Below are 14937 nucleotides of genomic sequence, written 5' to 3' on the forward strand. Positions count from 1 at the left end.
AACACGAAGTATAACACATATTATATTAAAAGTGCATGTGAATACAGTTTAATATATATCAGTGTTTTATTTGTACATTTTATTAAACGTAATAAATGTAATAGTGTCCGGATCCCGTACCTGTCACACGACATTTTTTATATATATCGTGGCCACGAATTATTTATTCGTGTGAACGTTTTGTTTATTCGTTACCTGGATTAACGTTAATCGTGTCTACGTTTGATTAAAACAAGAGGCAAATAACGACCAGTTGCATCACCTCAATGCGTATATGTTCTACATCTTGAATTATGTTATTACAAACCCACGAATATACATATATATAAAACATTCGTTTCATCAGTTTATTCTCAAAAAGTCGAAAATAACTGTAAACAAGATTAACACCTGATTTAGTGCACTTTATAGGAGACTTGTCGCGCTTAAGGCCATATGACTGACAGGTACAAAGCAACCAATCACGGTTCGGTTTATGTTTAGAGGCGTGGTAATATCCCCGCACACTGGTGTAGATTCCAAGTAGGGGTAACTGGAGCAATGGGCGTGCCGAAATGTAGGGGCGTGCCAAAAGGTTTCTCATTGGTCTCGCCGAACAGTATGGGCGTGCCAAAAGGTTTTGCGAAAACTACCTGCATGGCGCGGGTTACTGACGTCATCACCACGGCAAGTTTAGCTTAAAGTTTGCAAAAACTGTAAGCAGTAAATATAAATTATATATACTTCCTTTGATCTTTTTTCTCACTTTCATTACTATTATTTTGTTTCAACATTTCATAGTATATTCTCATTTTTACATATTGTAGTCTTTTACGATTAAAAAAAAGTTTACAAAACTTAATACTAAATGTAGCAATCAAAAACAAATAGCAACTATTTTTAGGGTACAAAAGCCTCTTAACACAGTCACACTATCTGTTTTTAGATAGAAGTAATTTAAAAGTTGTATTCGTTAACATTAAAGCACTTTGAAGTGAACAAACTATGAGCAGCTGTATTTTTATTAACTAATACTAACAAAGCTTAAAACAAATACTGTAACAAATCCATTGCTCATAGTTAACGTTAATTAATACATTAATTTTAACAAACAAAACCTATTGTTATACCTTACCCTGAAAACAATGTTTTGCTTTATAGATAACTAGTTAATAAAAACACCACAGAATTGAGAAATTAGTCAAGTGTTTAGTATCTTTCTGCTAAATGACAACCAATTTAGGAAACAGACACAGCTTTATTCACAAATTTTTTTTCCAATTTAAGTAAACAGAAACATTCAGTCACTCATTTTTAAGTAGCAGTCCATTGAACAGAACCCAGCAAACTCTTTCTCTGAATAGAATGCTTTGAAGACCCCCTTCATTCCATTGCCACTGTATCCAAAGGTGTTTTTGTAGATCTTGTCACAGCAAGCGCACCTGGTGAGCTCAAACTCCAATCTGTATTCTTTTCTCACTTCTGGACTGACAGATTTCCAGTCAACGATACATAATTACGTTATATAAATCATAGATAAACATATGATGAATTGCACCATATCTTACCGCCGCCATCTTCTTTGGCTAAAGGAAATTACTTACCACACACTGTAGTGGCTTTTTTCCTCTTAAAGTTTGGCACGGTTTGCAAACCAACTGATAAGCGCTTTACCGCCGCCTGCTGGACTGGAGTGTGGATAAAACGTTTAACGCTGATTGGCCAATACAGTAAAACTCCTTTCACCAATCAGAAACCTTTTGGCACGCCCATTGCTCCAGGCTGCAGTTATACCTGTCTCGTAGATTCACGAACGAATCAAAAGTCCAGAATCTTGTGATGAATTCGTATAGCAACCGTTGATAAAACGACAGCTTACTTTAGATCAGACGGACCGTAATAAGCAAGCACGAACTTAATAAGAACTTATTGTTACTTTATCTTCTCTGTAAGTCGCTTTGGATAAAAGTGTCTGCTGAATGTAAAGAAATGTTGCGACATGTGCAAAAGCAGGACAATAAAAACAAAACATTGAAACACACTGAGTTTAATTTAACGTTTCAACAGCAACTAAAGCCACTGTTCAGACACCAGAAGACACAAAAAAATCCTTACCAAATTCAGGTCCATGCCACTGACATAACTTTAAATGAAAAATACATCTGTAGAATAAATTCCATAGATTGTGCAAGGTTTAGTTTATATATAATGTTTACTTTTAAACGAGAATCTATTACAATACTGCCCCAATGTGGGACTTATGAGGTCATTTCAATACATTAACATGTACAATCTTTGTGAAAGTAATATTGTTGTAAACTTTTGACCTGTATTATAAGGACAGAAAGCAACAGGGTTTGCTGTGATTCAGATGAGAGTGATATTAACACCACCTCACATAATCTCCCCTCGGTGATAATCTGTATGATTTTCATTTCATTATATGAGTTTTATAAAGACTGGAAGATCCTCGTGTAGAAACACAGTTCCTCATGGAGGAGATATTTCTGCATCTCTGTGTTGGAATGTCAGAAGAAGTCCATGCAGAGTTCTGAAGAGTCGGGTCACCACACACACACCTTAAATCTTGCTGAACGACTGCAGCACTATGTTGGGCAATCCTGAGGGTCTTTTTCCCACTGAGACAACAAACAGGCAAGATCATAAAGTCAACATCTGATTTAATTCCCCTAAGGCAAAAATATACTGAAAGGAAACACCACAGTTTTTACACGTCACTAATATATCTGTAATCGCTCTAGCGCCACTATGTTAGCGTTTAGCTTAGCACACAATGTATAGCGGAAGAGCACTTTGACCTCGGCTCAGTAATATAATCACTATTGAAAAGTCACGCTGGTTGTATTGACGGAAGTGAGAGGGAGCGGGGGAGTTTTCAGGAGTGATGATATTACTGCACCGAGGTCGAAGTGCTCTTCTGCCATACATTATAGTTATCATCTTTTATCCGCTTAGAAAATCGCCACGTTTTATTTTGTGTCACCATACTTACTCGTGTAACTACTCATGTAACTGTCTTTAAATAGGAGAAACATTGAAGTGTTTAGTGGTTTCTAATTTGATCCCTGTTTGGATCCTAAGGAATGAATGGTGCAAAGCTTTATGCTAACATAGTGGCGCCGTGTGCTAGAGCCATTAACGGGACAGATATGTATCAACTCGTCTAAGTTGAGGGAAGAACATAGTGACATATGTAAAAACGGTGGTGTTGAGAAACAACAATCCACTAACCTGAATGCTTGAGTGAAGATGTTTCTGCTGTGCTTGTCTGCCCAGCGTGTTGTCTCAGCGTTCCTGCTGATTAAAAAGACAAAACTACCCAACTAAATTCACTCAGCACTAAGACTGTGAACATGCACATACTGTATTTTACTCTTAGTGTTGCATGAGAATCTGAACAGAGGAAACGCATTTGGGTTGTTTACCAGAGAGCTGTGAGATGAGTGAAATGTAACGGGAGTGTTTCTGCATCAAAGATTTCTTCTTCTTCATTAGAGATCTGCTGCGGTGCTCAAGAGCTCCAATCATATCACACGCCTGAAAGGAAAGAATCCACATTTACTTTTCCCATTTATAGCCCAAAGAGCTCATCACAAACACGATAAAAACTCTGTGTGACGTACCCGAAGGAGAACATCTTGAACGCTCGTGTCGTGATCTTCCACGTTCAGAATCCTCTTCAAGGAATCAAAGCACTGTGGTAATTCCGCACGTCGTCTCCGTTTCCTCGCGGAGCGATTGAGATGCCACGCTCGCTTATAAACACACAGATGAGACACGTGTTCCACTACATCATACTGAGTCTGTCCCTCCTGAAATCCACCCTGTTCATCGCTCAACTGCAAAAGAACAATTGTTTCTAGTGAACAAAAGACACGATGAAGATCTAAACTGACCTCACTAGATAAAAAAGAGAATGTTGTTCTCATCTACTGTGAGACCGGTGAAAACAAACTCATTGTCTGTCAGTTTCACAGTCAAGAACAATGACCTCCATGTTTAAACGGTATTATCCAATGAAACGCAGCATTAACCGGATGATAATGAACAACAACAGTCCCACAGTAACTTACTCTGTGCCTTCCTGCTTCCTTTGATTTTCTGTGAAGAGAAATAGCTTTAGTATATCTGACAGCGGATGTGAAACTGATGATTTAGATGTTTGAAACATGTTACCTTCTGCTCTTGTTCATCTTTTCAGCGTTCATATCAAATGTGTCGATGATAATATCATCTTCACTAGACTAGGAATAAATAAATATGAGTTTGGGTTGTAGAATAATGATAAGAAGAGGTTCAGACACACATGTGATGAAGATGATGATGACTTACACTCTCCTCTGTGCTCCAGTCTTCAGTGAAGCACTCGATGATGTCATCCGATTCATCGATGCTTGAACTTAATTCACAAAGGTCTCTTTGTTCATCAGTGTCGTCTTCACATGAGTCCATGGCTTTCTGCATGAGTCTGAATGGCCAGCTGCACTTCTTAACTTCTGTGTGTTGTTGAGTGTTGTTGAGCGATGATTTGAGACAGCTCTTCAGGACATTGACGGGCTGTTTGAACACTGCATCCGTTTTGACAACTGGACAAATACTGTCAGTCGGTTGGATCTTGAGTTGTGTTTCCGGCGAGTCGTTCACTGGGTTTGTGGTGTTTTCACTGGTGTGATGGGAGAACTGGTTGGTTTCTGACGTTTCATCCAAAGTCTCTATTTTGATGACAACAAAATCTTTTTTAGCATCATTGCTCTCTTCGGTGTTCTCGGTGTTATCAACAGGTTGAGGGCTGCTCGAACTCAACGGCTCTTGTTTAAGACGACAGCGTGTGTAGGAAGAGTCTGTTGGTGTGGAGTCATATGGCTCAGTTTTGATGAAATGTTCAGGACCATCTTCAGGCGCATCAGAGGTGAAGGGCGGGTGTGTAGGAATGTCATCTGGTTCTGTTTTAATGTGAACTGAGGATTTATGTGTCATTGGATCTTTACTAGTGACGTCTACATGGCTGAAGCTCACTGCGTTCAAGTGCGTGGTGGGGATGATCTGATCCTTCTGTTTAGCATTAGCCTCAGCGAACGAATCACTTTCAGCATCTCCGTTTGAATGTTGGGTGTGTTGTGCTATGCGTTCCTTCATCAGATGCGATGCTGAGGGTATGACAGCAGATGGACTGTTCTCACAGGAGTGATCTTCCAGGGGCAGTTTCATTAAGCGATATCCTCCAGGCAGTACTACTGTGGAAGAACTTTCTCCTGCATCTGTCTGCTCTTCAGCAGGTGGGCATATCCGGAAAGAAAATGTTCCTGTCTTACCAGGCAAACCGCCTTGAGAACCTTGGGCTGTAGTGCCACTAGTGAAGCCTGTGGTTCTGGGCAGAAAAAGGATCTTGGGAGCAATGAAGGGATTGTGTTTAGGAAAAGCTGTTGCTTTTTGAGGCATCGCAGTGGTTTGGATCATCCGAGAGGGTTGAACACTTGCTGTTTGTGCTTTTTGATGAGCGTTTTCTACAGTAAAAAGGGTGAGAAGTTTTTGATTACAAGATATAAATCTGAGTGTACCCTCCGCATCAAACCCGGTTTGAAATCATTGGAATGAGCATGTGATGATACTGACCTTTGGTTTGCGTATGAATGGGTAACACTGCAGGAAGAGGAAACAGTTGAATTATTTGGCCATTGAACTGACAGATGTTTGCTCCGCTCACACCTGAGACCGGGTGCAGCACCACACTCTGACCCGGTGGAAGAGCAGAAGCTGGGAGAACAATATCGGGTTTACTGGTGTTTGTGTGTTTGGGTGGAAGTATGGAGTTTGGCAGGGTCAGTCTGGGGTTAGATGATGTAATATAATTAGGCGTTGAAGAAAGGTTTGGGATGAAGACATGATTAGAAACATTTAGGGGTGAATATATGGTCTCGTGGGGAGCTCCGGGGATCACTGGAGGATGGGTGTCCTTGGCAGGCGTTCTCTCTGGAAGTGTTTTTTGAATTAATTTGCCAGGGAAATTACTCCGACACATTGGCTTCATCCTGCCAGTAACGTACGCAGCTAGCCGATTGGCCGGATGCAATGATCCAATTTGACCTAGTAACAAATTTGCCTTGAGGTATGTTTTACCGTTGACCTGAAATAAAGGAATAAATTCTGTGATGTGTGAAATATTGATCATGATTTTGCTGGAAAGACAGCTGCCTGACCACTCAAACTAAAATAATTTACCTGAACTGGACGAGGACGCGCAGACCTCCAAACACTGGCCTTTAGACAGCCGGCCGGAATAACACGAGACAGAAGAGGAAAACCCTTCAGGCTCATTGTCTCGTTGTCAACACTTCTAGAATGAGTTTCATCATTGCAACTTGATTCGTGGCCTTCGCAATCAGACGTGTTCACATGAATTTGTTCGGTTAACATTTCCTGTTTGTTTGCTTTATTTGGTGGCTGATCAGTCCGTCTCGCTTTCTCACGGAGGGAAATGCAGAACTTGTAGCTCAATGTGCAGTGCCCGTCATCTTTTTTAAGAGTTGTTGAGAGAAGATCCACTTTGAAGATGTCGATAAAAAGAGAGGATGACAGGAGGTTCATATCGACGCAACGAAATACTTCTTTAAGCACCAGGGTCCGCTGGGCCTCCCAGTTACATTCAGAAATGATTTCCAGAACTTTAGTGGCCTCCGGCTCTTCTGATGCTACAGCTTTCTTGTCTGAAACGACACGGAAGAAATCATGAGATCAAGACACAGAAGATAATTAGAGAAGAATCAAACTGTGTGAAACTGACCTGGACTCGTAGACGACAGATGTGTGCGAGCAGGAGACGATTGAGAGACTTCACTGGTCTTCAGTGAGAACACAAACACGGTTAAATAGAGAAACACAGCAAGTCCTATAGAGTTTAGCTCTGTTAAACACACCTGATCCATCTGATAAAGATCTTCAGGATTAATTACAGGGATGCGTGTCAGAGCTAAACTCTGCAGGAGCTGCTATAGATGACATGTGGGAAGGTCGAAGAGTTTGTGTATTAACATACCTCCTTATCACATCTTTTTTTCTTGACAGGTATTATGTAGATCTGCGGTGGTGGATTACTGTTGTATTCTCGTACACGAGCGCATGTCATCTTGCTTTCTAAGTACCTGTAAACTGGATCTTTTTCCATTTCCTGCACCTGCGAACAACAAGAGATCATCAGAGGAGATAAACCATGAAAGCAAATCTAAAGAAATGTGTTTTCAGTGTCATTCAATGCATGCACACGTGCTGATGTGATTCTAAAAGTGAGATTCTTACCACAGGATTGGGCCGTGGAACATAGACACGCGAACAGGTGTTTTTTTGAAGCGCAGGAGGATTAGAGGTGACTGCTGTAGGTGTAAAGATGAGCTCTGTGTCGCGGTCATCAGATCTTCTGGTCCACAGGCGGGTGATGATGGTCGCACGATAAGGCCTGTGGTTTAATTGTGGATCAACAGCTGTTGACACAAATAGGGAAGGGTTTTAGATTTGAGACTAGTGTGAAACCATGTTGGTCCAGTCCCAGAGACGCCAGAGACTTACGGAAAGCCATAAGCGGCATCTTCCTGACGTGTGTTTGGCTTCTTTCTGGTGGACGGATGAGAAAAACTTTGTGCTTGAAGCAGTCACAGCCGAACATGCACTGAAGTCGTCCGCAGTGTGTGGGTCCTCTGATCTTTCTGTTCAGGCTCTCACAGACACAACCCAGCCAACAGAAGTCATGACCGCAAGTATCTTGACTAACACGATGTTTACTGGACACTGGCTTCTTAGATTTCTGAAGAGATAAGAAGATAGTAAGTCCAGCAGATCATTGAAGCGATTCGATGAGAAACAGAACTGGACAGCATGATTTTAGAAGGGGGGCATCCCGTGTGAAACTAGGCCGAATAAAAATTCTGATTTCGTTGCCACTTAAATGCTGTTGAGCCATTGATTGAGACATTTGCCCTCATTCACGTGAACGAGACGGAAAGTTCAGATAATACAAATCCAACACATCTAATATAATGTTAAACGGATCGTGAATGATCTGTGATCCGCACGGTTCACAGGCGCCCTACAGAACGACCCGTGGAGGAACGTCAGGATCATGGTGAAAGAGTTTCCATCCATCTCTGCGAGCTCAGCATTCACCTTCTTTAAAATCAACCGCCGCAAAAGGCAAGTATTAAAGTGACATGCACATGACACAATGCAAGCAATCAAAATAAAACTGCTGCACGCATTTAAAATCAATAAATTGACACCATTATCGAAAAAACCCAACGATATCCAACCTTAGATTTTAGTGAAGCCCAATATAACACACATTCAGACTGAGAACAATAAAAACTGATAAAGCGATATGAAACATATTGATGATTTGAATTCTGGGATGCCAAAAACACCAGATGGTGTTTTCACATAATTTGTGTACACTTTCAAGCATTTAAGCACAACAGCTTTGAACTAGGTTGAACAAAAAAATGAACATTTAAGGGGTGCTGTAAATATTTTCTATGCACTTACTTCTGAAGTGACCAGTGAAGTCAGAGCAAACTCGGCTCTCTCTTTAGTGACAAACGTGCGACTCTTGCCATCATAAACTGCTTCCTGTTCCTGCTCCAGCAGCTTCAGTTGATATCTAGCAGGTGTAGACACAATGATACTGGAAGAACGGCTCAGATGACCTCCAGTTTTGACCTCTGCTTCAGGTTTGCTGTGTGTGGAGTGATGACGCTCTCGAGGTGAACGTTGAGTGTTCTTCACAGTGGTCTTCGCTGAGGTTCTTGCTGGAGTCATTTTAAAAGCAGGCAACACACATGACGGGTTGCGATGGCCTGTTGAAGCGGTGGGAGGAGCTGCTGCTGTGCCCCGCGTCTGAAGAACGCTGTCTAACGTTCGGACGTAACTGCTGCTTTTGTCAGGCAGCTGGTAGACCACAGAAGACAGAGAGCTTGCGGTAAACACAGCGGCCCGCTGACAGATCTGCTGAGCTTCACTTTCAAGATATTCGTCCAACTCATCTGAGAAAAATGCTGAACGGTTGATCGAGCCTGACCAATGGAAGCATTTGAAAATTAAGATTTATAAGAGAGAAAAAAAATTAATATGCATTTCGGACAACAAGTTTCTTACTGTCTATTGAGCTATGTCCACTTGTGTTGTGACGGTTCTCCATCCAGCCTTTAATCTTGATGGGGTCGTCTGTCTTTCCAGCCGGTGATACAAGCGGATCATCTAGAAGCACACAAGAGGAGTTGTTGTCATTGAAGAAAAACAGGTGATGTTTATTATGGAATGATTTTGCTCACCAGAGGATGCTGTCAGATGGTCAACGCTGAGAGCAGGTGAGGGTAAACTCACACCAAGATAATGCAAGTCTATAGGTACAGCAGGATCCAGAAGGTTGAGTTTCAACCCAACTGAAATGAAAACAGTGTTCGGGACAGTGATGTGTGTCTTTTTTTTATTCCTGAATCTCAATCTTTTTTTTTTAGCTTGTAGAGGACAATAATATTCCTGTAATAGTGTCACCACCACCGGATCCTTGAGGCCAATGTGAAATATTTCTATTATATTATTAAAATGGTATTCGTCATCTCTGTGTGGATTTGTGTTTTTTACGAACCGTCTTGAAGTGCAGGATGAATGATCTGTCTGTTCTTCAGTTTCTTAAGATGTTGAACTAAGATGAGCTGCTGCTGTGAGATGTTCTGCTTCTCTGCACACACATATGAGCTGTGTACATTATCAATGTATTTATTTAGGCTTTCATTCTTAACACCATTCCAGCATCTAAGGCTGTATTCATGACCAGAACTAGTCAATCTATAGTTGGTTAGGAGAGGTAGAATACATGATCAATGTTAAAGACATTAATTAAACATGCTCTCAAACCTTTATCACGCTGCGAGTTCTCCGTCTGGATGCGAGTGAGTGATGAAGATGATGAAGGTTCCACAGACCTCCTCATATTTACAACATGAACATCAAGAGCTTCCTATCAAACAAAACCAAGAATTGTCTCAATGTTGATTGAATCACTGTGTGTCTGGAGTCACTTTAGATAAAAACATCTGCCAGTGAACCATGTGTGATAATAGACTGCATGTAAATGTAGTCAATGATGATGAACAGAATAAATCATGTGTCGTAAGATCTTGTATTCACGTGGTGTAACGTACCTTTACACCGAAAGACACAAATAGCACACCGTCTACGTCCTCAAGGTCGGGCTGTGTGGACATGTCTGCAGGGGGCAGATGAACAGCGGCTTTCCCATACTTGACATTAGACCAGCGTTTAGACTTGGCTTTCCTTGCTTTCCTCAAGCGTCTGGACCTACAGCCGACCCCGCGCGGGTTACAGACAGCAGAGCGACGTGAAGACGTCAAGGCGACAGATTTCTGCTGTCTGTGAAGTGAGGAGGTCATCACGGCCGAGAAGACATTCTCACCTGAGGTTCTGCTGACCGGACGATGACCTTCAGAAGAATCAGAAGACACGTGCGGCTGTACAGACGCCTCTGAATCTTCTGTTGTGAAGCGTCCCATGAATCTCTGTCTGTCTGTCAACACTCGCTCTTCATCAAACTGGGATTCACCACGAGTGTGTGTTGAACTGACAGACGAATAGAGAAACAAACATAAATACCAAAAACAACATCTCACAGCGTTTACATTAAGAATAAAGAGACATACACGTGATCTTTAGAGTCGTCGTCATGACTGTGACTGACAGCAGACCGTGACTGACATCTGTCACTCGCAGCGGGCCTGAGGCTCTTCTCACCATCTTCTCTGAAGGCCAACATAAAAGGATTGCAGTTGATTTTAAGCTGTTTTATCTTTGGATTCTGGAAGCTCGTCACGGCGTAGAACTCTGTGTTGGTGAAGGAAAACATCTGGATTTCCGGGTCTTGCAATGAAACGGCCCGCTGGTGATGAGGAAGGATATAAAGGCGAGGCTGGTAACGGTGCATGGGCCGCAGAGCCACGCAACTGTCCTGATCCACAGAGTCATAAGTTAACTTGACTTTATAGAAGGACACCGGGCCGTCCATCCAGCGCTGACCCGAGGCTGGAGAGTCGGGGTGAAACCACGGCTGACCTGGAACACGAGGCTCACCCGGTCCGTCCGTTTCCCACGTCTCCCCGTTCCATCTGTGGCGGAAGTCATCGGCAGGTTCAACGTCCATGAGCAGAGAGTAGCAGCGTTTGGGGTGTAAACCAGCGAGACGAAAGCGACACCAGGGGAACATGCGTCTGCCCGGCTCTGTTATGATCATCTCTGTGCCCACGCTGTGAAAGCGACTCCAGACGGACTCGTTCTCCAGCACCACGTCAACCGTACGCTCTTCTCCGGGTGTCACGTGTTCACTGGGCCGTACTGTCCATGTATCACTACTCTGTGTCCTCACAGTTGAAGGAGCCACATGTTTCTCCATCTGGCCGTTCATAAACAGACGCGAGACTTCGGTTTACAGCATCCTGAAAAACAAATAAACAACCTTATACCGTGGTGTGTTTGAATACTGGATTCTGTGCATTAAAACCCTTTAACTCACGGGCGGCTCCAGTCGGTTTGATTCTCTGAGGAAACTTAACGGTCAATTTCAGCGGTTTGATCTAAAGCTACACATGACCGTGATAGTCCAAGGCTAGCTGTGAGTTAAAGGATTTTAATGCCCTTCATATCAACAACAGTCATCAGTGGGAAATGAAATCTTTTTGAGTCGCTGAACAAATTAACGGGCTGAATGAGGTCGACGCTGATGTTTAGCAGTGCGGTGCATACACGATGAACAACGACCGTCGTGAAATGATTCCTCCAGATCTGTGGAAAGTGTTGCTTTAGGATTCACTGGAGCGTCAAACACCTTCAAGACACAAGTGACGTAATTCGCTGTTTTAATGAACTACAACACAAACACTGTGAAGTAAACTTCGATGGATAGCGCGCTCTGCGTCGACTACAAGCACGAGCTCATCAATGGCGGGTGTTTGCCGCACGAGCCCGCGCGCGAGGGTTTCGACTCGCCACACACAGCCTTACTAACGCATGTTCTCCACGCGCAAACATACCTGCACATACAAGAGCCTATAAGATCACATGATCCGCCGGTAACTTGCCTCAGTGTCGCTGTGATGGACTCGAAGTCTTTAACTGTTGCTGGATCAGAGTTTCGTCAGTCGCGCGCTTCATAACTGAAATCTCCCAAAGCAACAGTCCGCCGCCGGCGCGAGTGACGTCACGACCCCGCGCTGCTCGGATCTGGCCAATGGCGTGACGCCGTTTAAAGCATCGATGACTCATCGCCCTCGCGCTCATTGGACAGAAGAGTTCAGGTAACTTCAGTCTGTTTCTTTATGTTTGTTTCTAGATATGTTGCTTTATGCGGTGATCACGTCTGTCCCTGTTTTGTCAAATCCCTTCTCTAATGTATGTTTGTTCAGGAAGTGTTTGAATTAAATGTCTAGCATAGAAACGTCTCATTAGATGACATGTTTACAGCTTTCCTGTATCTCAGTGGTAAGAGCATTGTGTTAACAGCTCAAGGTTGTGTGTTGGATCCAGTGGATTGCACATACCTGCGTGTAAACCTGCGTGTAAACCTGCGTGTAAACCTGCGTGTAAACCTGCGTGTAAACCTGCGTGTAAACCTGCGTGTAAACCTGCGTGTATACCTGCGTGTAAACCTGCGTGTAAACCTGCGTGTAAACCTGCGTGTATACCTGCGTGTAAACCTGCGTGTAAACCTGCGTGTAAACCTGCGTGTATACCTGCGTGTAAACCTGCGTGTATACCTGCGTGTAAACCTGCGTGTAAACCTGCGTGTATACCTGCGTGTAAACCTGCGTGTAAACCTGCGTGTATACCTGCGTGTAAACCTGCGTGTAAACCTGCGTGTATACCTGCGTGTATACCTGCGTGTATACCTGCGTGTAAACCTGCGTGTATACCTGCGTGTAAACCTGCGTGTAAACCTGCGTGTATACCTGCGTGTAAACCTGCGTGTAAACCTGCGTGTATACCTGCGTGTAAACCTGCGTGTAAACCTGCGTGTAAACCTGCGTGTAAACCTGCGTGTATACCTGCGTGTATACCTGCGTGTAAACCTGCGTGTATACCTGCGTGTAAACCTGCGTGTAAACCTGCGTGTAAACCTGCGTGTATACCTGCGTGTATACCTGCGTGTAAACCTGCGTGTAAACCTGCGTGTAAACCTGCGTGTAAACCTGCGTGTAAACCTGCGTGTATACCTGCGTGTATACCTGCGTGTATACCTGCGTGTAAACCTGCGTGTAAACCTGCGTGTATACCTGCGTGTAAACCTGCGTGTAAACCTGGTTTGTATACCTGCGTGTAAACCTGCGTGTATACCTGCGTGTAAACCTGCGTGTATACCTGCGTGTAAACCTGCGTGTAAACCTGCGTGTATACCTGCGTGTAAACCTGCGTGTATACCTGCGTGTATACCTGCGTGTAAACCTGCGTGTAAACCTGCGTGTATACCTGCGTGTATACCTGCGTGTATACCTGCGTGTAAACCTGCGTGTATACCTGCGTGTAAACCTGCGTGTAAACCTGCGTGTATACCTGCGTGTAAACCTGCGTGTAAACCTGCGTGTATACCTGCGTGTAAACCTGCGTGTAAACCTGCGTGTAAACCTGCGTGTAAACCTGCGTGTAAACCTGCGTGTATACCTGCGTGTATACCTGCGTGTAAACCTGCGTGTATACCTGCGTGTAAACCTGCGTGTAAACCTGCGTGTAAACCTGCGTGTATACCTGCGTGTATACCTGCGTGTAAACCTGCGTGTAAACCTGCGTGTAAACCTGCGTGTATACCTGCGTGTATACCTGCGTGTAAACCTGCGTGTAAACCTGTGTCGCTTTGGAAAAAAGCGTCTGCTAAATGTAATGTTGACGTTAGCGATCTGCAGGCAGAGAAAATGATAGTTGTGAATTTCAGCTTTTAATTCAAATTCTATAACTTTTAAATATAACATTTGCATCCCTCTATTTTGATAATTTAAAGGCTTCACTTTTTCCCAAAGCCACTTACAAGTGAGAGCACACTTAACATTTAAAGGGACACTCCACCCACACATGTCAATTCTGTCATGAATGACTCTCCTTCTAATTCTTCCAAACATGTATAAATGTCTTTGTTCGGTTGAACACAAAGAGAGATAGATGCTAGTCAAAAGTGCCCCAGAACAGCTGGTTTTCCTACATTCCTCTAAATATCTTCTCTTGTGTTCAACAGAACCAAAAAAATACAAAAAATAGTTTTCCTACTGTGGCAGTCAATGGTTCTTCAGAACTGTTGGTTACTCACATTATTAAAGAACATCAACCCAACAAAGACATTAACGTCTGGAACAACTAGAGGGGGAGTCATTCATGACAGAATTGACATATGAACGATTCAAGCAAGAGAAGAAATAAACAACATTTGTGTGTACATTTAAACTTCGTCATTTAGCTGACGCCTTTATCCAAAGTGAGTTCAGGGAGCAATGAAGCGATACAGGAGTAATAATACAATAAGTTCCAAATTACTAGTTTCCTTAAAAGCCAGAACAATACCTGTTGACATTTGTTGTCTCATCTGCCTGTCAAGTATTCACAGAAGAGATGAGTTTGAAGTAGTTTTTTGAATGTTGTGAGAGATCTGGTTGACCAGACTGAGTTGGGAGTCATGTTCTTGTGAAGAAGAATGAGCGTGAAATCCATTTACTGCCCTTTTGAGAAGATAATACAAGCTGCTGGTTTGCTGAACGCAGGGTTCTTCATCAGAATCAGAATCAGAACAAGCTTTATTGCCAGGTGTGCTTACACACACGAGGAATTTGTCTTGGTTACAGAAGCTTCCAGTACACAAGTAAGGTTACAAGACAAGTAACAATCAACAAAGGCAACGAAAGT

General features: G+C 43.0%; 1 protein-coding gene across 3 annotated transcripts; it reads right to left on the reverse strand.

Annotated features, from left to right (window-relative positions):
• Positions 1–1962: 1962 nt before the first annotated feature.
• mgab (MAX dimerization protein MGA b) lies at positions 1963–12290 on the reverse strand. 3 transcript variants are annotated; one of them, XM_079474466.1, is made up of 21 exons: positions 12135–12290; positions 10704–11492; positions 10188–10623; positions 9901–10003; positions 9632–9724; positions 9315–9425; positions 9139–9240; positions 8530–9056; positions 7561–7795; positions 7294–7475; positions 7034–7171; positions 6782–6839; positions 6220–6704; positions 5614–6124; positions 4333–5504; positions 4177–4244; positions 4074–4101; positions 3624–3839; positions 3426–3537; positions 3232–3297; positions 1963–2618 (listed from the first exon to the last, which is right to left on the reverse strand). In XM_079474466.1, exons 2-21 carry the CDS (start codon positions 11459–11461, stop codon positions 2560–2562), a joined length of 5460 nt encoding a protein of 1819 aa, XP_079330592.1. In that variant the 5' UTR covers positions 11462–11492; positions 12135–12290; the 3' UTR covers positions 1963–2559. The 3 variants fall into 3 exon arrangements, with proteins under 3 accessions (XP_079330592.1, XP_079330591.1, XP_079330593.1); XM_079474465.1 differs by having other exon boundaries at positions 12087–12229; XM_079474467.1 differs by having other exon boundaries at positions 2013–2618; positions 3232–3294; positions 11570–12198.
• Between the last annotated feature and the right edge of the window lie 2647 nt (positions 12291–14937).

Source organism: Barbatula barbatula (genome assembly GCF_947034865.1).
Source record: "Barbatula barbatula genome assembly, chromosome: 15".
Taxonomy (NCBI): Eukaryota; Metazoa; Chordata; class Actinopteri; order Cypriniformes; family Nemacheilidae; genus Barbatula; species Barbatula barbatula.

Bases quoted from the DNA above. Each gene is read 5' to 3' on its own strand.
- mgab (XM_079474466.1), bottom strand. From the start codon at position 11,461: ATGAACGGCCAGATGGAGAAACATGTGGCTCCTTCAACTGTGAGGACA. The intron at 10,004-10,187 runs GTACGTTACACC...TTTGTTTGATAG, and splicing joins TTGTGTCTTTCGGTGTAAAG to GAAGCTCTTGATGTTCATGT. The intron at 3,840-4,073 runs GTAAGTTACTGT...GTTCTTTTGCAG, and splicing joins AGGAAGCAGGAAGGCACAGA to TTGAGCGATGAACAGGGTGG.